The sequence below is a fragment of the Ursus maritimus genome, unplaced genomic scaffold, assembly GCF_017311325.1.
Source record: "Ursus maritimus isolate PB19 unplaced genomic scaffold, ASM1731132v1 scaffold_1, whole genome shotgun sequence".
Lineage (NCBI taxonomy): Eukaryota > Metazoa > Chordata > Mammalia > Carnivora > Ursidae > Ursus > Ursus maritimus.
In genome coordinates this window covers 99,045,040-99,067,917 of record NW_024423343.1, presented here as the reverse complement: position 1 = coordinate 99,067,917, position 22,878 = coordinate 99,045,040, and the positions used below count along the sequence as shown (strand labels likewise).

At 38.4% G+C, this 22,878-nt stretch overlaps 1 protein-coding gene across 5 annotated transcripts in view; it reads right to left on the bottom strand.

Moving 5' to 3' along the window:
* EPB41L5 (erythrocyte membrane protein band 4.1 like 5) overlaps positions 1-22,878 on the bottom strand; it is a 140,361-nt gene that overhangs the window by 25,323 nt on the left and 92,160 nt on the right. For all 5 annotated transcript variants that reach the window (XM_008686106.2, XM_008686108.2, XM_008686107.2 and 2 more), the window contains 2 exons: positions 5,096-5,259; positions 1,114-1,211 (listed from right to left, as the gene is read on the bottom strand). In XM_008686106.2, the coding sequence (XP_008684328.1) occupies positions 1,114-1,211; positions 5,096-5,259 (262 nt within the window). The remainder of the gene's footprint in view (positions 1-1,113; positions 1,212-5,095; positions 5,260-22,878) is intronic.

The following is a 22,878-nucleotide window of genomic DNA, read 5'->3' as shown; positions in this document are numbered from 1 at the left end:
GCTTCTAAAAGACATTTCTAAGCAAAAACATATTAGAAAAAGAAAAAAAAAACAACCTGGATTCAAAAGGACAGCTTGAACAATGACAAGAAAGAAGAAAATCACTCTTTACATCGTACTGGTCTCTGAAGAAATCCAGTTAGTTATCCAAGGATGAAACAACACTGCAAATCAGCTGGTTCCTTGTCCTCTTTAAGATCAAAACAAAACTCATCCAATAGATCCTTGTTATCTGTTGTCTATATATAGGGGAAAAGGGTGTCTCTAGATCATTATCTAAAATTTACTCTTCCATTTAGTAGGGACATCTAGTAGTAGACACAATGAATTATTTTTATCTCATTCTACTTTAATTATCCCTCTAAGTTATTTAAGAAAAATTTTGAATTATACTCAAACAATTAACTTAAGTTTAATTGGTTAAATTGGTATGCACCCCCCCACCCCACACCTAAAACTCCAAGGGCACAGGGTGGTGAAAGTTATGAAGGACAAAGCTGAAGCATCTCAAGTTCCATTCTCTTCCCTGTTTATATGACACAGCAGCTCCCTCTCAAACAAATCCTTCTGTAATTTTATTTTTATTTATTTGAGAGAGACAGAGAGAGTGCACTCAGGGTGTGGGGGGGAAGGAACCGAGCGAGAGGAAAGAATCTCAAGCAAACTCCCCACTTACTGCCAGACTTGATCCCAGGACACCGAGATCACGACCTGAGCCGAAACCGAGAGTCAGATGCTCAACCAACGGAGCCACCCAAGTGCCTCAAATCCTTCTATAATTTTGAAATTACAGAATCTACAACTACATCAAGACCTATTGAACAGAATTAGGAAAAGGATGGGCTAAATCAAAATAACAAGTTTAAAGCAGCCACAACACTTTGCATGAATGTTGAAAAACACTCAGGACATGACCTTACAGTTCCTATCACTGCCCGAGTTTCCTCCTTTCCTCCTGAACATCCATGAATTGTGCCTTTGAAATAGGTCTGAAAGAAGTTGGCACACACACATTCCCCAGAAAAAGGAAAGAGAAAGTATCAGCTTTGGAAAGCAGGGATTTCTAGGAGGTCTGGAGATGTGTGCAGGCATACAAAGGAGAAATCTGAATACCTGACTGTTGATGTTGACATCAATGTTGGGACGAGAAGACGGCAATGGACCACTTTCCATCTGGAGGTGTTTGAGCTTCTGTGAGGCATCTTTTAATGCTGGAAAAAAAATGGCAACACGGCCTCTTAGTCTGCCAGGCTGTCACAGCTGTGTGAAGGAATAAACTAAAGTTTTTTTCCCAATACCAGTTACCAAAAATTAAATGGAATAATTCATAAGACCACAGGATAAATATATTTTCTTTCCACAACCAGGTAACTATTAATTTAGGAGTTAACCTAAATTATAGGAACATTGCCTTGTATTTACACCACTAGTAGAAAGCCACTAGATATGGAATCTCAATAGCATGTGTGGTTAAGAAGTCTTACAAGCCAAAATATACCCAAAAAAGGCAGAGAACACCTGTGACAAGATCCTTCCATAACCCCAATGCAAGCTCCTCCCGTCAAACCTCAGTACTTTGCCACTGCCTTTCCTTGGCCCTGACTATACACTGCCTAAAACTACACTTCTGTGGAGCAAATAGGTGAAGGACATACATTTATTCATTCACTGATTAAACAGAGTATGTATTGATAACACAAGATGTAATGCCGGACAAGCCTTTTGTCTTTATAATGTTCTGCCTAGCTGCAAAATAAATTTATTTACAAATAAATTTCTCCAACCATTGAAAAGATAATATATTAAATACAATTCAGCTTTAAATGAACTCTATTTAAATTAACCACTCTAGAGGCGCCTGGGTGGCTCAGTAGGTTAAGTGTATGCCTTTGGCTCAGGTCATGATCCCGGGGTTCTGGGATGGAGCCCTGCATTGGGCTCACTGTTCACTGGGAAGCCTGCTTCTCCCTAGGGAGCCTGCTTCTCCCTCTCCATCTGCCCTTCCCCTCACTTATTCTCTTTCTCAAATAAATATTTTTTAAAAAGATTTTTATTTATTTCTTTGAGAGAGAGAGAGAGAACGAGTGGAGGGAGGGGCAGAGGGAGGGGCAGAGGGAGAAGCAGACTCCCTGCAGAGCAGAGAACGTGATGTGGGACTCAATTCCAGGACCCTATGATCATGACCTGAACTGAAGGCAGATGCTTTAGCTGACTGAGCCACCCAGGCACCCAACAAAAAAAATCTTCAAAAAAAAAAAAAAATTAACCACTCTAATAATCTTATCGTGCATGGATGAATTTGGTATGAGTTTAAATTTTTTTTTTTTTAAAGATTTTATTTATTTATTTGACAGAGATAGAGACAGCCAGCGAGAGAGGGAACACAAGCAGGGGGAGTGGGAGAGGAAGAAGCAGGCTCATAGCAGAGGAGCCTGATGTGGGGCTCGATCCCAGAACACTGAGATCACGCCCTGAGCCGAAGGCAGACGCTTAACCGCTGTGCCACCCAGGCGCCCCGGTATGAGTTTAAATTTTTACACTGTCACTTGACAAAAAAAAAAAGGTGTTGAATGCCTAGTAATTTCTATTTAATCCAGTAAAAGGGAGGGAAAAACTATGAAATCATTTTCTCCTCGTCAAAGAGTTCTTATAAAAGTGTCCATTAATTAACTCCGTGGATCCCTCTCTTGGCTACACATTAGAATCAGACGTGGAGCTTTTAAGGAATACTGATTCCCAGAGCTGATCCTAAAACCATGATAACAGAATTTCCAGAGGTAGTTTTCTGGTACTGGTAGTTCTTAAAACTTTCCAGGTAATTTTAATGTACAAAACTGAGAATCATGAATTCAACACTGATCTTCACAAAATCTTCCATACTCGTTTACATACTTCTTTTTAAGAGGGGGAAAGGGGAAGGGCAGGGAGAGAATATTAAGCAGGCTCCACACCCAGCGTGGAGCTTGATCTCAGGTAAGATCATGACCTGAGCCGAAATCAAAGAGTCAGAAACTTGGCGCACCTGGGTGGCTCAGTCATTAAGTTTCTGCCTTTGGCTCAGGTCACGATCCCAGAGTCCTGGGATGGAACCCTGCATCAGGTTCCCAGTTCAGCGGGAAGCCTGATTCTCCCTCTCCCACTACCCCTGCTGGTGTTCCCTCTCTTGCTGTGTCTCTCTCTGTCCAATAAATGAATAAAATCTTAAAAAAAAAAAAAAAGGTCAGAAATCTAATCAACTGAGCCACCCAGGTGCCTCCATTTACATACTTAATTGCCATCTCCTGGTTTTGTGTTTTTTTTTCCCCTTCTGGTTTTCTTAATGCTTCAAATTATGCAATACTAAATTTTAACATAATGATGTTGAGACTACAAATAGCTTATGCCAATAAATACCCCCCAAAAGTAAAACCCCAAAAAGGGTTTTGGGGGGTTTTCTGGTTGAAATAAAGCTTCTGGCATTACTTCCGTTTGGCTGAGGAAAATCCTAAAATAATAGGATAAGCTATTTTTTTTAAAGTTACTAATTATAAATAAACTACTTACCCATGTGAATCAAGATTTTGACATTATAGCCAAAAGAAAATACAGAATAAATTGGATACCAGCATTATAAGACCTTAATTCTTAATATCAGAACACTCTAATTATTTTCACTGAATGACTTTGAACAAATGTTATAAATCTGAACTAAGTCTTATTAATGAAACCTCCACACTACACAATAATTTCTTCTACCACAACTTCCATGTCATTTACGCTCTACTTGAGTAACTTCTGTAATGAGGGGGCTCACTTACTATTAGGTATCTATTTCTGATATATGGCAGAAAGATTCTTAAGTCTCCTCTATACCGATTTTAAATCTGCTTCCCTATCCTTTGAAGTTGCTGGTCCAAGATTCACCAATAAAGCACCATAAAATAATTTCCTTGATATATCAGGCTTTCAAATATTTGGAGAGTTACTACATTTTACTTGCTCCTTTCTTTCCTAGGCATTTTCCTAGTTCATCCTACTATGTTCTCTAAAACCAAAACAATTTCCTGGAAAGTATATGCTAAATAAATGCGGTTTGCTAACACTATGCTATGGCAGCACTGAAAGAGAGGGAACATTTTTTTTGCATTCGTATAATGGATACAAAATGGAACGTATATATAAAATCAATATTACCACCTCTATAAGGAAGACTGTTTTTTTTTAACCCTGGAAATACTCGGTATTAAACTGGTCCTCCTTCTGGCTAAGAATATTTGCTTCACTGCCTATTTGTAGTGATTACTTAAGGAACAAAGGAATAAATTTTTAAAGCCAGTTACCAGTAGTACTTAAGCATGTTCTGTTAACCAGAAGCCCTGAGTAACTTTTCATTAACACTTTGTATTCTAAATCACTACGTACTATTGCTGTATTCTATGCTCTTCAGAGACAGCAGCATACTCACTGGCAGTTCCATATGAGTTGTTTAAAGATGGTGTCTGACTTTAGTGATAGAAATCAAAATTGGCAATAGCCACATAAATATAAGGTGCTTTTAAATGAACACATACTACACTGAGATTCAACAGAAAGCTCCTATTTAAAGGCAGGCTATGCTTTATTATCAAATCAAATTCACAAATCCATAGAAATTTTCAATATGCAACTCATTGTTCCCTTTTAACCTTTCAAAAAACTAAGAAAAGCAGCACTCTTCCTGGATTATGCATTTTTGCAGGTCCAGGCAACAACACCCCTCATTAATAACAAAATACTTTCGAGGAGCCAATGGAATATCCCAACATTTATTAAATCCTGTGCTATAGAAAATCTTTCAGAAACCTTTTTTCTCTTAATTTTCACCCACGAAACAAAGTAAAAAGTCTGAAAATTCATGAATGTTTAATGACTTATAAATGTTACAAATGTTTAATCGTCCTAATTATGTGATCTTAACTATTTCAATGGACCCTCAAGCCAAGAAGAAGGCATAACTATTCTTCATTAAATTTTAAAATTCAACTATTGCATAAAATATTCTTGAAGGAACAGATTTAAATAGCTAAGAGTTGTGAAATAAGAAGTTGTCCCTGATGTTACATAGAACATTACTTACTCCCGCATTCCTCTTTAGTTCCTTCCAATCCAGTTTGCCTGGTGACTATGTTAACTTCATCTGGTGGTTGGGGTACTTCCAGAGTATCAGGTGCCCCAATTACATCATCAATGGTTGTTTCCAATAAGTCTGGACTATCTAGCAAATCAATATTCAGAGGCAAGCTGTAAGGGTGAAAGAAAACTAACTTAGACCAAGAAATTTATCATGAATTTAAATACTAACAAAAATATCTGTTGTAAAAAAAAAAAGTCCATGTAAGAGGTCGTGTCCCAACTGGTTTAATCATCTCTCAAAACCTTTTGGGCAGACTTCTTTTCCGCCAAAAATGGTGCAAGAGGGACTGGATTTAGCATCTCCTCCACCCTGAAATAACCTAAGGGGAAAAAAAGAAACTATTTTCAAGATATTCAGACACCAGATAACAGAGATTCAGGAAACAAAAAAGGGAGGCTCTATGACAGCCTTGAGAGAATTTCCATGCAGTGGTGCAGAAAAGATGAAATGAGGCAGAACATGGAGGAGTCCCTTAGATGAGAAGATGAGGCTGAGAGTCTAGAAAGACTAAGGGAGCCAGAGTTCATGGGACAGAGTACCAGAAAGGAGAGAGCAGTACTTCAAGGAGAGAATCCTGAGGATCTGAGGAGGGTCCCCCTCAAGTATTCAGCAGAGCAATGATCAGAGAATACGTGTGAGGAAACTCCCTGAGGCTGGGGAAAGAACCATCCAACAGAATTTCCTCTCTCCGTTTGGCTGGGGAAAGAACTAGTGGCACTCACAGTGGGCCACAATGTCTGCTTCCACACTGTAAAAACACATCATTCACAAGGCACTGAATATTCAGAAAGGTCTTGCCTCAGTAGTGGAGAATAATAACAACAGACCCACCTGACACATCATAAAAGAAAGACCTGAAAGGACCAAACTGTTTCCAAGTAACAATTGCATTTTAATACAAAGCTCAAGATGATTTAGAGGAATATAAAATTATCTAGCATTCAACAAAGCAAATTTCACAATGTCAGGCATCAACTGAAAAATTACCAAGCATGCAAAGAGACAAAGATATCCTATACTGAAGAGAATAATCAATCAATAGAAACTAACATTAGAATTAGCAGAGAAAGACATTAAAACAGTTGTAACTGTATTCCATATGTTCACGAAGTTAAGCAGACACATATAAAAGACCCAAATCAAACTTCTTGAGATAATGGAGATGAAAAATATATTGAATGGGATTGACAGCAGATTTGACATTAGAAAAGGTACTGAATTTGAAAGCACAGCAATACAAATTATACAAAATAAAACAGAGAGAAAAGAATCCCCCCAAAAGGAAAAGAATATCAGTTAGCTGTGAGACAACTTCAAGCAGTGTACTGTATGAATAACTGGAGTCCCAAAGTGGGAATGGGACCAAACAAATTTTTAAAGAAATAATGGCTGAGGTTTTTCTAAATTTGATGAAAACTGTAAACCCATAGATACTAGAATCTCAACAAACCCTAAACACAAGCAACATGAAGGAAACTCACCAAAGCACATCATAATCAAACTGCTTAAAACAAATGATAAAAAGAAGATCTTAAAAGCAGCCTAAAACATTATATGTTCAAAGGAATAAAGATAAAGATAATAGATTTCTCAACAGAAATAATGCATGCTGGAGGGCAGAAGGGGAACATCTTGAAATCACTGAAAAAAAAGATTATCAACAAAGGAAAAGTTAGGCATTCACCAAAGAAAAACAAAAACATACGTCCACAACAAAATGTGTACACAAATGTTCACAGCAGCGTTATTCATAACAGCCAAAAAGTGGAAGCAACTCAAATGCCCATCACCTGAGGAATGGAGGAATAAAGTGTGGTATAACCATAGAACGAAATACTAACCAGCAGTAAAAATGTGTGAAATACTGACACATGCTACAACATGGACGATCCTTGAAAACATGATGTTAAGGGGAAAAAGCCAGACACAAAATACCACCTATGAGTCCATTTATGTGAAATACCCAGAATAGGCAAATCCATAGACAGAAAGTAGATCTGTGGCTGCCAGGGGCTGGAGGAAGAGTAGGAGCAGAATGCAGACTGACTGCTGTGGTGTAAGCCTTGAAATTAAGATTCAATATTAAGTGTGGCCTTGACACCTTGGGCATCACAGGGCCCCAAACGCCTAATCAAACATTCCCCTGCTCTTACCAGATATGCCGCCCCTCCCCTTCCAGTGGAAAAGATCCCGGGTGCCTGGCTGGCTCAGTCGGTAGAGCATGTGACTCCTAATCTTGGGGTTTGAGTTTGAGCCCCATGTTGGGTGTAGAGATTGCTTAAAAATAAAATCTTTAAAAAAAAAAAAAAAAAGAAAAGAAAAGAAAAGTTGCCCATCTAGTTGTATCAGCTGCATTCTACCCGGTTCTTAACTTAATGAGTTTTACTTCCCTGCCTGCCTGTGAAATTACTCAAACAAGTAATCACATCTTCTGGTGGGAACCAGGGGTCACCTCATCCTCACGTTACTATAAAGCCTGCCTCCCACGGCTCATGCTTATTCACTTTGCTCCCAAGTAGAACCACCACACGGCCCTGTATGTTGTGAGGCTTTCCTCTCCCTTGAGCTATGAGTATATGTGTCTAACAAATTGCTGTCTATCTCATCTGTCCAGTGTTGGGTGTTGTATGTTCAGCCATTTTGTAATATTTAGGGTAGGAGATCCTTCCCCTGTAAGAGTGAATAGGAACTGATCAAAACAGTTGCTTAAGGGTATGGGGTTTTTTCTAGGGGGACAAAATGTCCTAAAATAAAACTGTGATAAAGGCTGCATAATCCTATGAATGTACTAAAAACAGTGAATGTTCACTTTAAATGGTGAATGCTATAGTGTGTGAATTATATCATAATAGAGTAACATTTAGATACTGCCTATCTAAACAATTATAATATGAACAAAGAGATTAAAAATATAGAAAAGAAATTTAAAAATGAAAATAAAAAATGATAGAGAAAGCTATATCAAGTTAACACTAGTTGAAAGAAAACCTGACTGAATATATTGATATCAGAGTAGAGTTCAGAGCAGAGAACAGCACTTAACATGAAAAGCATAACATGAATCATGGAACTTGACATCAAAAACTAGGGATGTACTGTATGGTGACTAACATAATATAATAAAAAAATATTAAAAAAAAGAAAAGCATAACATATTCAAATTTGTAGGATCCCACTAAAGTAATACTTAAAGGAATTATTTATAGTACAAATTATCTATATTAGAAAAGAAGAAAGTTCTCAAATCAGTGACCTACGCTTATACTTTGATAAACTACAAAGAGATGAACAAATTAAATGCAAAGGAAGAGGAGGGTAGAAAATAATAAAGATCAAAAGAAGAAAACAATAGAGAAAACAAATTAAACCAAGAGCTAGTTCTTTGAGAAGCTCAACATAATTGAAAACCTCTAGTTAAACCGATAAGGAAAAAAAGAACACATATTTACCAATATCAGGAATGAAAAAAGGGGACATCATTACAGACCCTACATATATTAAAATGGTATAAGAGGGACACCTGGTTGGCTTAGTCAATGGAGCATGTAGCTCTTGATCTTGGGTTGTGAGTTCAAGCCCCATGTTGGCAGTAGAGCTTACTTTAAAATAAATAAGTAAAATGGTATAAGGGAACATTAGAAACTTTATGCCAATAAATTCAACAACTTAGATGATATGGAAAAACTCCTTGAAAGATACAAATGACCAAAGCTTACTACAGAAGACACAAAATCTGAATAGACACATATAAATAATTGAATCAGTAATTAATAAACTCACAAAGAAAAACTCAAGCCCAAATGACTTCCCTGGTAAATTCTATCAAATATTTAAAAGAACAAATAATGCCAATCTCCAAAAAACTATTCAGAAACAGAGGAAGACGCAACATTCCCTAACTCATTCTAGGAGACCGTTACTACCTTAATACTGTATCATACCAAAGATATAACGAGAAATTAAGAAATAGAAAGGACTGGCTACCATGACCAAGTGCGACTTACCCAAGGAACACAAAGTTGGTTTAACATTCCAAAATCAATTATGGTAATAAATCATATTATCAGAAGAAAACCACATGATCATCTCAATAGAGGCAGAAAATGCATTTGACAAATTCAACACCATTCATGGTAAAAACTCTTAACAAATGAGGAATAGATAAGAACATCCTTAATCTGACAAGGGAATTTACAAAATACCAACAGCTGAGATCACATTTAATGATGAATTACTGAATGCTTTCTTCCATAAGACAGAAACAAGACAAGGATGTTCACTGTTCCCACTTCTGCTCACCACTGTAATAAAGGTTCTAACTTATGCAGTAATAATAAAAGAAAAAAAAAAAGGACTAGAAAAGAAAAGTAAATCAACGGTACCCAGCGGGAAGGGAAAAGGTAAGAAGAAAGAGGTTTTTACATGCAGCTGATAGAATCCTAGATTTCCTAGAATCCTAGAAAGTGATAAATAAATTCAGCAAAGCTGAAGGATACAAGATCAACATACAAAAATCAAGTATATCTATATACTATGCAATGAACAACAGGAAGCTGAAATTAAAACAATTCCATTTATAATATCACAAAGAATAAAAACTTAAGAATAAATTTAATTAAGGACAGGCAGGACTTGTACACTTAAATCTATAATAAATAAATGGTGATCTAAATAAATGAAAAGACATTTCATGTGCATGGATTGGAACACTAATATTGTCAAGATGGCAATTCTTTCCAAACTCATCTACAAACGTAAGGCATTCACAATCTAATTTCCAGCAGGCTTTTTTGTAGAAATTGACAAGCCAATCCTAAAATTTACAGAGAAATTCAAAAAAGCTAGAAGAGCCTTTTGAAAAAAATAATAAGAGTTGGAGGATACATACCATCTGATTTAAAAACTTACTGTAGTTGCAGTAACCAAGACAGAGTAGTACCAACAAAAGATAAACATGTAAATCAACAGAAAAGAATTGAGAGCTCAGAATTTCTTACATTTATGGTTGATTTTTGCCAACACAAATCAATGGAGAAAAGAATAATCTTTTCAAAAAATGGTACCAAGACAACTAAATATAGATGCAAATGAAGTTACACCTTTACCTCACACCATACATAAAAGTTAAATCAAAATGGATAACAGGGGCGCCTGGGTGGCACAGCGGTTAAGCGTCTGCCTTCAGCTCAGGGCGTGATCCCGGCGTTATGAGATCAAGCCCCACATCAGGCTCCTCTGCTCTGAGCCTGCTTCTCCCTCTCCCACTCCCCCTGCTTGTGTTCCCTCTCTCGCTGGCTGTCTCTATCTCTGTCAAATAAATAAAATCTTTAAAAAAAAAAATGGATAACAGACCTAAGCATTAAGAGCTAAAACTGCAAATATTTGATAAAAACATAGGGGAAAAATATCTCTGAGTGTGGGTTGGCAAAATATTCTTAGGATATGACATCAAAGGTACAATACATAAAAGAAAAAAACTGAGAAGCTGAACTTTATCACAATAAAATGTTTGAGTTTCAAAAGACACTATATGGGGGGAGGGGTGCGTGGATGGCTCAGCTGGTTGAGCATCCAACTCTTGGTTTCAGCGCAGGTCATGATCTCAGGGTCATGAGATCCAGCCCCACATAGGGCTCTGCACTCAGCAGAGAGTCTGCTTGAGATTCTCTCTCTCTCCCTTCCTCTGCCCCTCCCCCTGCTTTCATGCACATTCTCTTGCTCTCAAATGAAATAAAGAAATTAAATCTTAAAAAAAAGGATAGGCCGGTGATGTGTATTAAGGAGGGCACATATTGCATGGAGGACTGGGTGTTATACTCAAACAATGAATCATGGGACACTACATCAAAAACTAAAGATGTACTGTGTGGTAACTAACATAACATAATAAAAAATTTAAAAAAAGATATGATATGGAAGTGAAAAGAGAAGGCATAGATTAGGAGAAAAATGTTGTAAATCATAAATCTGATAAAGGACAAGAATCCAAAATATACAAAGAACTCTTAAAAGAGTAATAAAAAGACAAGTAACCCATATAAAAATGGGCAAAAGTTTGAATAGACATTTCTCCACAATCTAGAAATAGCTGATAAGCACATGAAAAGATTCTCAATATCACCAGCCCTCAGGAAAATGCAAATCAAAACCAAAATGAGACACCACTATTCACTCACTACAGTGGCTATAATCAAAAAGACAAAATAACGAGTGTTAGAGAAGATGTGGAGACAATGGAATCCTCATGCATTTCCACTCTGGAAAACAGTTTGCCAATTCCTCGAAAAGTTAAAATGTAAATTTATCATACAATCCAGCAATTTTCCTCTTAGGAGTCTATCCAAGAGAAATGATACCTCACATTCACACAAAGACATGTACAAAAATGTTCATAACAGTATTCATAGTAGCCTGAACATGGAAACAATCCAAATTTCCACCAATTTGTGAACAGATAGACAAAATGTGTATATCCGTACAATGGACTATTACTCGGCAATTAAAAGAACAGACCAGGATCCATGGATGAACCTCAAAAACACTGTTAGGCACAGCTCAGTGGCTCAGTCGTTTAAGCATCCAACTCTTGATTTCAGCTTCATCTCAGGGTTGTGAGATTGAGCCCCATCTCGGGCTCTGCGCTGGGCATGGAGCCTGCCTAAGATGCTCTCTCTTCCTTTACCTCTGCCCCTCCCCTCTCTCCCCCTCTTCCTAAAAATAAATAAATAATAAAAACAGTATTCTTAAAAAAAAGACAACACATTATGTTATAGAAGCCAGACATAAATCTCTGCATATTGTATAATTCCATTTATATGAAATGTCTAGAAAAGGCAATTATAGAAATTGAAAGCAGATCAGTGCTTGCCTGAGGGAGTAGGAGGGTAGAAGCATTACCTAAGTGTAGACCAGCACAAGGGAAATTTTTGGGATGATGAAAACATTCTAAAACTGACTTGTGGTGATGATTGTACAATTCCATACATTTCTAAAAAATCATGGGATTGTACACTTAACAAATGAATTTTATAATATATAAAAATGTTTCAATAAAGTTTAAAAAAAAACCATTAGCTAAACTCGGAATTTAGAAACTAGAGATTAGCTAGTTCAGCAGAGTTGCAAGATACAAGATCAATATATAAAAATCACCTGTATATCTGCACACTAGCAATGAACAAGAAACTAAAATGAAGAAAACAATTCTATTTAGAAACCCAATGTATTCTAAATGTATTGTTTTTTTAAAGAACTCTCAACCCAATTCCTCTGCTGTGGGAAAGCTCAAAGCTTAGATCATTTTGTTGATCTAATACTGAGAGCAAAGCAAAGGAACTGCCATCGTTCAGAACATGCTTTTCCTAGAAGAATGAAGTCCATGTTTCACTTACGTATCTTGTGTCAGGGATCCAAGTAAGCAAAAATTCTTTTGAAAAATGTTAAAAGAGGTAATAAAAACAAAGAGACTTCCTGTGCAAGAGATCTGTATCGCAATTCCTATCTCTGCAACCACCCAGCTGTACAACTTTGGACAAATCACTTTACCCTGACCTTCAAAATGTGTTTGTTCTACAGAGCTCAAAGGATTCCAGACACATGGGACTTACCTACGGGTATGGAAATGGTGGTGCTGTTTTGGTCTCCTCACAACGATCTTCTTATGGACGTTTATTTAGAATTCCAGGTAAATTTAATTCAAAGGATTTCTTGGCTAAAACTAATTTGAAACCACTGGAGCAAAGGCATTTCAGGCACTTTTCATCTTTAACACTAAAACTATAAAAATCTATTAGTGTAAAACCATCTCATTAGCTTGTTTTCAAGCCTTTTTCCATTGTTCCAATTGTTATCTTCCCTAAGAGTGAATCGGTATCATTTGGGTTGCTGTTTTTTTTAAATAACATCATCGAAAGAAGAGGTGATAGTGGTGACAGGAAGAACAGACGAAGCAAAAATATTGGAATATTAGAATTTGTTGAAGCTGGTTGTTGAGCATATTTCAATTCATTATATATTCTCTATACTTCATGTAATTTTGAAATTTTCATCATAAATTTTTCAAGATGTGGGTACACCTGGGTACTTCAGTCGGTTAAGTGTCCAACTCTTGGTTTCAGCTCAGGTCATGATCTCAGAGTTGTGAGACTGAGCCCCATGTCAGGCTCTGCACTCAGCGCGGAGTCTACTTGAGATTCTCTCCCTCTCCCTTTGCCCCTCCCCCACTCATGTGCACACATTCTCTCAAATAAAAATCTTTATAAATAAAAAAATAAAAATTTAAAGATGTGGATAGCAATGGTTTTAGACAAAAGATAGTGATAACTGGTGGTAGTTCATCTTCTGTGGTTCCAAAACGAACACATGACAGAAGTTTTTTTAACTACACACTACGTGCCTTAGTCCATTCAGGCTTCTGAAACATAAATAACATAGACTGTATGGCTTATCAACAACAGAAATTTGTTTCTCACAGTTCTAGAAGCTGGGAAATCCAAGAACAGGCACTGGCAGATTTGGTGTCTGGTTCTAGTTCAGAGACCATTTTTTTCAGTGTATCTTCATACAACAAAAGGAGTACATGAGGGATTTCTCTGGAGTCTTTTTTATAAGAGCACTAATCCCATTTATGAGGGCTTCACCTTCATGACCTTATCACCTCCCAAAACCTCACCTCCAAACACCATCACACTGGGGATTAGTTCTCAACATATGGACTTTGGGAGGCACAAATACTCAGTCCGCAACATACAAAACTAAGAAAAAAACATTCATATGAAATTAAATAAAGCCCATATATACAAGAATGTTGGACTGTCTCAGAATTTCTGAAGAACAGAGATTAAAAAGTACCCACATTATGTGTATCCCACCCCCAAATTCTTTCGTTAAAGTCCTAACACCCAGTACCTCAGAATGTGATCTTATTTGGAAACAGGATGACTGCAGATGTAATTAGTTAAGTTGGGATGAGATCATACCAGAGAGTAGGGTAAATACTTAGCTGAATACGACTAACATCCTTACAAAAGGGGGAAACGTGGATACAGACACCTACACAAGGAGAGCACCACATGAAGATGAATGCAGAGACTGGGTGATGCTTCTGCAACCCAAAGACTGTCAGCAAACCACCAGAAACTAGTGAGAGGATGGAACAAGTTCTTTCTCATAGCTCTCAGAAGCAAGGAATCTTGTCTACACCTTGATCTCTTGGACTTCTAGCCAAAGAGACAAAATTTCTGGTTGTTACCCAGTTGTAACGGTTGTCCTAGAGAATTAATACATCTCACATTCAAAGATCTGAGCACAACTTACTAAAAAAGAATCTCAGAACGCCACATTATCAAAACCATAAAAAGACAAATCCACAAAAACATTCTGCCAGAAAACTCAAAGGACGCAGGTGGACTCTAACTTCTCTCTTCTCTGCAGGAGAGTAGGGTCTTGCAAAATCATATCAAGTAAATGGAGGTTTCTGAAAGAACCTGTGAAAGGGAAGAATGGCAACTCACTTTGTGGTGGGGGGTTGCTGAATATCAGAAACTACTAGGCTTATGTCAGCGAGCACAGGGCGTTATCTGATACATGAATGTGTAAGTTTAGGAGCATATATAAATATATTTCCCATGCATCCTTTAGCATCGAGACGTCTAAACTCAGTGAGTTGACTAGAGCCAACCTTAATAACATGGAGAAAAAAGACCAGCAGCTGGACAAGGTACAACTGGGTGGCTCAGTCAGTTAAGCATCCAACTCTTGGTTTCAGCTTGGGTCATGATATCAGGGTCATGGGATTGAGCCCTGCTTTGGGCTCCACACTCATCGTGGAGTCTGTCCCTCTCCTTCTGCTCCCCAGTCTCTAAAATAAATAAATAAATAAAATCTTAAAAAAAAAAAAAAGAATCTTGATTGGATCTTGGATCAGGAAGAAAAACAGCTATAAACAGCTTTTATTGAAACATTTGGGAAAATGTGAATATCACCTATGTATTAGATAATAGTATCATATCATTGTTTAACTTTGAGTGTGATAAATATGTACAAGAATGTCTGATTTTTGGAAATACATGGTGAGGTATTTAGGGATGTACTAATATAACGTCTGCATTATGATCCTCAATTACTTCAGCCAAGAAAATATATGTTAGCAAATAAGTAAAATATTAACAGGTAGAAAATCTAGGGGTAGGGCATACGGCTATTCATCCACCATTCTTTCAATTTTTCTGTGGGTATGAAGTTTTCCAAAAATAAAAAGTTGAGGGGAAAAAAAATGCATGTGCTCCCCTGGGCCAAGCAGAAGTCCTGCTTAAAGCCCATTCAATGGAACTCCACCCATGAGAAAAAGGTACCAAGGTAAGATTACCCACACAATACAAGTGTACTCTTGAGCAAGAGCTGAGCCAGGAATAAAGGAAAGAAGAGTGTTGCCAAAGGTGAAATATGAAGTATGCTGCCTATGTGGGGAAGTGATCGATTCTACGGGGGCCTTTGGGGAAAAAAAATGTATGAGTGTAGTACAAAAGAGCTAGCACTTATACACAGGCCATGACACCATGCTAGATTACAACAGCATTATTCAAGTAAAACTGCCCCCTTTCAACTTTCTTCTTCCTCAACCCTAAAAGTAAGCACCACAAGGGTTAGGAGGAGAAAGTAAAGATTAAAAGAACAAACCGGGGTGCCTGAGTGTCAGTTGGTTAAGCATCTGCCTTCGGCTCAGGTCATGATCTCAGGGTCCTGGGATCGAGGCCCACATCAGGCTCCCTGCTGTATGCGGAGTCTGCATCTCCCTCTCCCTCTGCTGCTCCTCCCTGCTTGTGCTGCCTCTCTCTCTCTCAAATAAATTAATAAAATCTTAAAAAAAAAAAAAAAAAGAACAGACCACCACCATCCCTATCAAAATGAGAATGAGGGAAAGGAAACCATTAAATTGGATAGAAGATTAGAACTGGACTTTTTGTAACTTAAAGTATATTTCAATTACTAAAAATAAGACGATTCGAGGGGCTCCTGAGTGGCTCGGTCGATTCAGTGTCTGCCTTCAGCTCAGGTCACGATCCCAGGACCGAGCCCCGCATTGGGGCGCCATCTCCCTCTCCCTCTGTCTCCTGGCCCGGCTCATGTTCTCGCTCTCACTATCTCAAATAAATAAACAAAATCTTTAAAAAAAAAAGAAGATTCTTAAATGTACAAACGAAGGGCTAGAAAGGGAAAAGAAGAGTTGACCTTGTGCAGATGAATACAATGAATACAGTACTTAAAAGAAAGATAAAGCAGAGAATTCAGGCTTTTCCAAAAACAACTCCCATTAATTAACTGGGGCTCAAGGCAGGAGGAACTCAGGAATCTCTGAAGGCGGAAAGAGGCACTGAGGTAAAAAACCCAACTCTCCCTGGGAGGAATGAAACCGAAGACACCTCAAGTGAGAGAGTAAACAAGAGTCAGACTCACTACTTAAAACAGGGTACTGTGTCTTCTAGATCGGAACAGAGGCTGAAAAAGCTCAATTCACAAGTCCAGTTTCAAATGAAAAGAAAGTGCTTGCCTGCAATGACGGGAAGAATTAGAAATATCAGGGGCGCCTGGGTGGCCCAGTTGGTTGATTGTCTGCCTTCAGCTCAGGTCATGATCCCAGTGTCAGGTCAGGCTCCCTGCTCAGCAGGGAATCTGCCTTTCTGTCCCCCTGCCCTTGCACTCTCTCACTCTCCCTTTCAAATAAACAAAATCTTAAAAAAAAAAAAAATTAGAAATATCTGTGCAACCAACAATAAGACCACCACATCCTGGCTTAAGGACTGGAGGAATTTCTCCAAAAGACCCTACTGTAAGACTTTCCTCAGAGCTGAGGATTTCAGAAGTTCAGGCTGGGGCAATTTCAAAACTGCCTTACTAGAAAGAATAAGGAAAGAAGGAAAGAAAACAAACCTGTTTATTTTATATATTTTTAAGATTTTTATTTATTTATTTGACAGAGAGAGACAGCCAGGGAGAGAGGGAACACAAGCAGGGGGAGTGGGAGAGGAAGAAGCAGGCTCCTAGCGGAGGAGCCTGATGTGGGGCTCGATCCCAGAATGCTGGGATCATGCCCTGAGCCAAAGGCAGACGCTTAACAACTATGCCACCCAGGCGCCCCAACAAACCTGTTTAAAACAAGGTAAGTTGAACTCACAAAAAATTACAAAGCATATAAAAAAAAAAAAAACAAACAAAAGAGAGGAAATCATTAAATTTCTCATAAAATCACTTTCTCATAAAATCACTCTAAAGTGACTATAACATAAGGACACAAAATCACATTCACTCACAAGAAACAAAAAAGGGGAAGAGAGAAATCTGAAGGGAGTGGAACAGATGAACAGTTGTCATTGATTAGAAAGACTACAGAAAGCTAAAACCCAATTTTGGAGTAGGGAAAAAACTAAGTCATTCCAGAGAACTCAAGAAAACTTGTAAATATTTTCTCCCTTTTCATGGGTAGTCTTTTCACTTTCTTGACAGCATCCTTGGAAACACAAAAGTTTTAATGTTTGATGAATTCCAATTTATTTTTTCTTTTATCACAAGTGCTTTTGGTGTCATATCTAAAAAACTATTGCTGGGTCCACAAAGATTTACTCCTGTGTTTTCCTCTAAGACTTCTATAGCTCTAGCTATTAATTTTAGGTCTATGACCAATTTGGAGTTCATTTTTTTACATGGTGTGAGGTAGGGGTCCAGTTTCATTCTTTTCTATATGAACATCCAGTTGTTCCAGCAGAATTTTTTAAAAAGTAATGTTGACGTAACAGGAGAATCATTTGGAAACAAACTAGATTCATTATTCATACCTTATACCAAAGTAGTTCTAAGTGGATCTGAGATTACTGATACTACATAGATGCATTACTGACATTACATTATTATGTAAGTTACTGATATTATATAGTTAATATCCCTAATATACATTAAAAATTCTTAAAAATAAAGAAAAAAGTGAATAGCCCTGCTTGAAAAGGCAGAAGATGCTACAAATAAGACTCAATTCACAGAAAAAAATGGCTGTTACACATACAAAAATACACTCATAATAAGAGGAATTAAAAAAAACTACACTGAACATATCCATCATTAACCTTGATTATGGTGTTGATATCACAGGTGTATACATGCCAAAACTTATCAAACACTTTGCATAAATGTACTTCACTGTGCATCAAATGTACCTCAAAAAAGCTGTAAGGGGAAAAAAAAAACCCACTTCATTTCCAATGAAGAGGAAACTGGCAATATCTAGAAAAATTAAAATGTATTTATTATCAAACAAATACCATTATTACATGCAAAAAAAAGGAACTAATCCAAATAAATTTTAAGCTCAGTATTTTATTTACTCTCAGTGTAAAGAGAACTGTGGAGAAATACTGAACTTTACTTAGATTTGTTGTTGATAGTGGTATGGGTACAGCAATTCTGAAGCTATTTAAGCATGTCTCAACAAATATGGAATATATTGCTGGTAGTTAGGTTTCCCACTAGGAGAGAAGGGAGACAGAAATAAGGAACTGGGGAGGCAAAGAAGAACCCTAGGTATTAGACTGGGATTAGAGTGTCAGTATGAATTTATGATTTAAACATACCTATTTTTTAACTCTAAGTCTAGAAGCAATGACATTTACAGGAGCAATGAACATATCTAATGCCCAGATCTTGAATGCTAAATACCATTTTAACTAAAAGGAATCAGGCTCTTAAAGAAAAAGGCTGATTTCAGGGCTAAGGCAAGGGAAGTACAAGATGAATGTGGAAGCTCTTATACCTAAAAACTAAAAAAGTTCTCAGACAGTGAGTGGGACATAGGGACCGGTATAGGATGTAGTTTGACAGGGTTCTCATTGGCCAGATTTGGGACACTGTGACTATCAAAGGAATAAAAATAGTCATGAACTACACAACACACTGAATGAGAGAATCCATGAATCCACGTATAAATAGACAGGAAAAAGTTCTTTTTGCAGAATACCAACTAACCAACTACTTAGTGTAGAATGATAGCAAATCACCATTTTGTAACAATCATAGTAACTAATTTTCACCACTAGGTGAAAATTTGCTGGGAGAAAGAATATTTACACAAAACATTCGATAATTTTTTAATTTTAAAAAAGATAACTAATATAGTGGAGAAATCTGATAAACACCACCTAAACCAAGTAATCTAAAATCAACACTATCAGTAATGGACAAAGCAGCATCAAGTACCCTCTGATGTGATGTGCCACAGATATATCACATTTGTATAGATACATTACATTTTTCTTGACAGAAGTGCATAAACTGAATTGAATTATAAAGAAACAATCAATTAAATCCAAATTAGGGACAGTCTATAAAACAAGGAACATGTACTATTTAAGAATGCAAATGCTGTGAAAGAGAGGCTGAGGAATTGTTGCAGATTAAGATACTCAAGAAATAATAAAATGTCAAGGTGTAATTCTGAACTGGATCAAAGGAGTCGCTAGAAAACACAGTTTTAGGACAATCAGGAAACTTGAATACAGACAGCATAGAGTAGGTAAGAGTATACTATATTTGACTCCCTGAATGTGGTAACAGCCTTGGGGACATGTAAGAGAATGTTACTGCTTAGCCAGCCCTCTCTCACTTAAAATCTACCAGACTCCCTATTGCATTTGGAATAAAATTCATTCTTTTCCCTGGCATACAGGGCCCTCCACGACAAGGTACCTGCCTAGCACCGTCAGAACTCTTATCATCCCATCCTCTTCTTAATCAAGCTGCATCCACACTGGTTTTCTTTTCTACTCCTCAAAAATCAACTCAAAGGCCTCTATATTAGCTGTTACGTCTGCCTGAGATACTGCTCCTTCTTTGTATGGCTGACTCCTTATACCACTCATATCTCAACTTAGGTATCTCTTCGAAGGCCTATCCCTCACCCTGCAGTCACTTACTATGACATGACCTTCTTTTCTTCATAGCATCTGCTCCTATTTGAAATCACGGCATCTGTATCTATATATTTATTATCAGACTCCTTTACCAGAATATATGTCATAAGAGTAGGAATTTATGTCTTCGTCACTACTGCATTTCCAGAATGTAAGACAGTGACTGTACACAGCAGATACTTAACAATTAGTCACTCAATTACTGAGTTACTAATTTTGACATGTACCCAGTAGGGAGTCTACCATTTAAGCATGATGAAAATCCTAAGGAAATCTCAACAACTTTATTTTTTTCAAAGATTTTATTTATTTATTTGACAGAGAGAGAGACAGCCAGCGAGAGAGGAAACACAAGCAGGGGGAGTAGGAGAGGAAGAAGGAGGCTCCCAGCAGAGGAGCCTGATGTGGGGCTCGATCCCATAATGCCGGGATCACACCCTGAGCCGAAGGCAGAAGCTTAACGACTGAGCCACCCAGGCGCCCCTCTCAACAACTTTATATGCTTATTACTATTGGGGAGAAAAAAGGAGGGCAATAATTTTTAGTATAAAAATACTATCATCAGGTCAGGAGACACACAAAAACAACTTATTCCATTCATTCTGACTCTCAATATATTTCTTTTCAAACTAAACAAAGCAGGAAGACAGGGGAAAAGAGTTAGTAAAAGGTACTGAGGGGGAAGGAGTGAGGGGCAAGGAGGAAGGGGGAGGAGGGCTGGGGGAGAGAGCACACACAAGAGAGGGTGAGCACAGAATGTGTGGGGGGAGAGGTATTAAAAGAACATCTACTGTGGATGATACCAGCAAAGGTTTCTCTTTCAACCTCTTTCTATCTCAAAACAAAGCCAAAAAAAAAAAAAAATAGGATTCATTAAAACTCATCTTCCAATAGTGCCGTGGCTGATACATTCAAGTAATAAAGACTTGAAGTTAGGTAAACAATCATTTCCTTGCTTACTATCATACCTTTGCATTTTAGAACAAGCTGTAATGTATCTGAAGGTTATTTATGCCTCATTCTTGTGTGCTGCTGTTACTGTAATTTTCATAGGTAACATCAGATAAAATACCTCTCGTGACTGAGAGGTTTGCCAAAGCCACTTCAGGATTTATCTCTGTATTTTCTAGTATTTGTTACACAGGAAGAGAAAATGAAACACCAATGAACCTGGCACACAGTGTTCTCAATAACTGCTTAAATAAACTTACTACACCCACTCTTTTCTTCCCTAGGGAAATATGTATGTCATTTAAATGGAACATTCTTATTGTGCCTTCATCCAGAAAGATTTAACTGCCCATTGAAAGTTGCAAACAGATATGGGATTACTATAAGTAGCCAAAAATCAAGAGATAATTATAATTAAAAAAGTATAATTTCCAAAAGCAAATAATTGAACCCTGAGTACCCCATCTCATAAAGATATGAACTACAAAACATAAACACTTTTAAGTTAATTTTTTTACTTTATCTCTCTAAAACAGAGAAATAACTCAACATCTTGGTGTTAAGAGCTGTCACTGTAGGTGTGCCTGGGTGGCTCAGTCATTAAGCGTCTGCCTTCGGCTCAGCCTGCATCAGGCTCCCTGCTCGGTGGGAGCCTGCTTCTCCCTCTCCCACTCCCCCTGCTGGTGTTCCCTCTCTCGGCTGTCTCTCTCTCTGACCAATAAATAAATAAAATCTTAAAAAAAAAAAGAGCTATTACTGTAACTTGTTTTCATTCTATACAATTTGCTTCACATAGGTAGGGACAAATGAATAATGTGCCACAAAAGTAAAGTAAAATGTTGTTCTATGAAAAGACTAAATAAAGACATGTCTCTAGAGAAAAAAGAACACAAATAAAAAGAAGACAATTTCAGATGTTACTGATAAAGAAATAAAAGATTACCAAATGGGTCCAGTTAAGATGGCGGAGGAGTAGGAGACACCGTTTTCAGCCGGTCCCCGAGTCGAGCTGGATAGGTACCAGAACAGCCTAAACAACCACGGAACCAGCCTGAGATGCAGGAAGATGCATCTGGATCTCTACAAATGAACATCTCCAGGGCTGAGTATTGAGGTACGAAGCGGGGAGCCATGAAACTGTGCACAGATATCGGAAGATAAACGGAAGGGGGGGAGCCGCCGCGTTCGGGCGCCGGGAAGCGGTAGCCACTTGCACGGGAGAGCGGGCGGGCTCGTGGTCGGCACCCGCAAAACAGGAGACTGAGACCGTGAGCCGGGTGCGCGGGCCACCAGGCATCTCGCGGAACCCCGGAATCCTGGTGCGCTCACTGGATCCAGACTGAGACCGGGAGCTTCCGGAGCGCGCACGGCGGCTGGCGGCGTTAGAAACACAAAGAACAGAGACGCGCAGGCCCTGGAAGTGAGGGCTGGGACGCCGGGTGTGGGGCGCACATCCCGGGACGCTGCAGGGTTGAGCAGCACCAACAGTAACAGAGTTAAAGTGGCCAGAACATTAGTAGAGAACGGGCCGCAATCCCTCTGTTCTGTGGCAGAGGCTGAAATTCGGCCGCTGCTGCTCTGACTCTCAGAAGAGGCACAGCAGACCGCCAGGGAAAGCCGCCAGAGAACAAAAGCCTGGAAATACCGGCTCAGGGAGTGCCCATCCCCATCCCCCCTCGCAGGGGACGCGGAGACTCTACCCAAACAGGGTTGCCTGAGTATCGGCGCGGCAGGCCCCTCCCCCAGAACACAGAAGGCAGGCTGAAAAATCAAGAAGCCCACAACCCGGGCGCCTGGGTGGCGCAGTCATTGAGCGCCTGT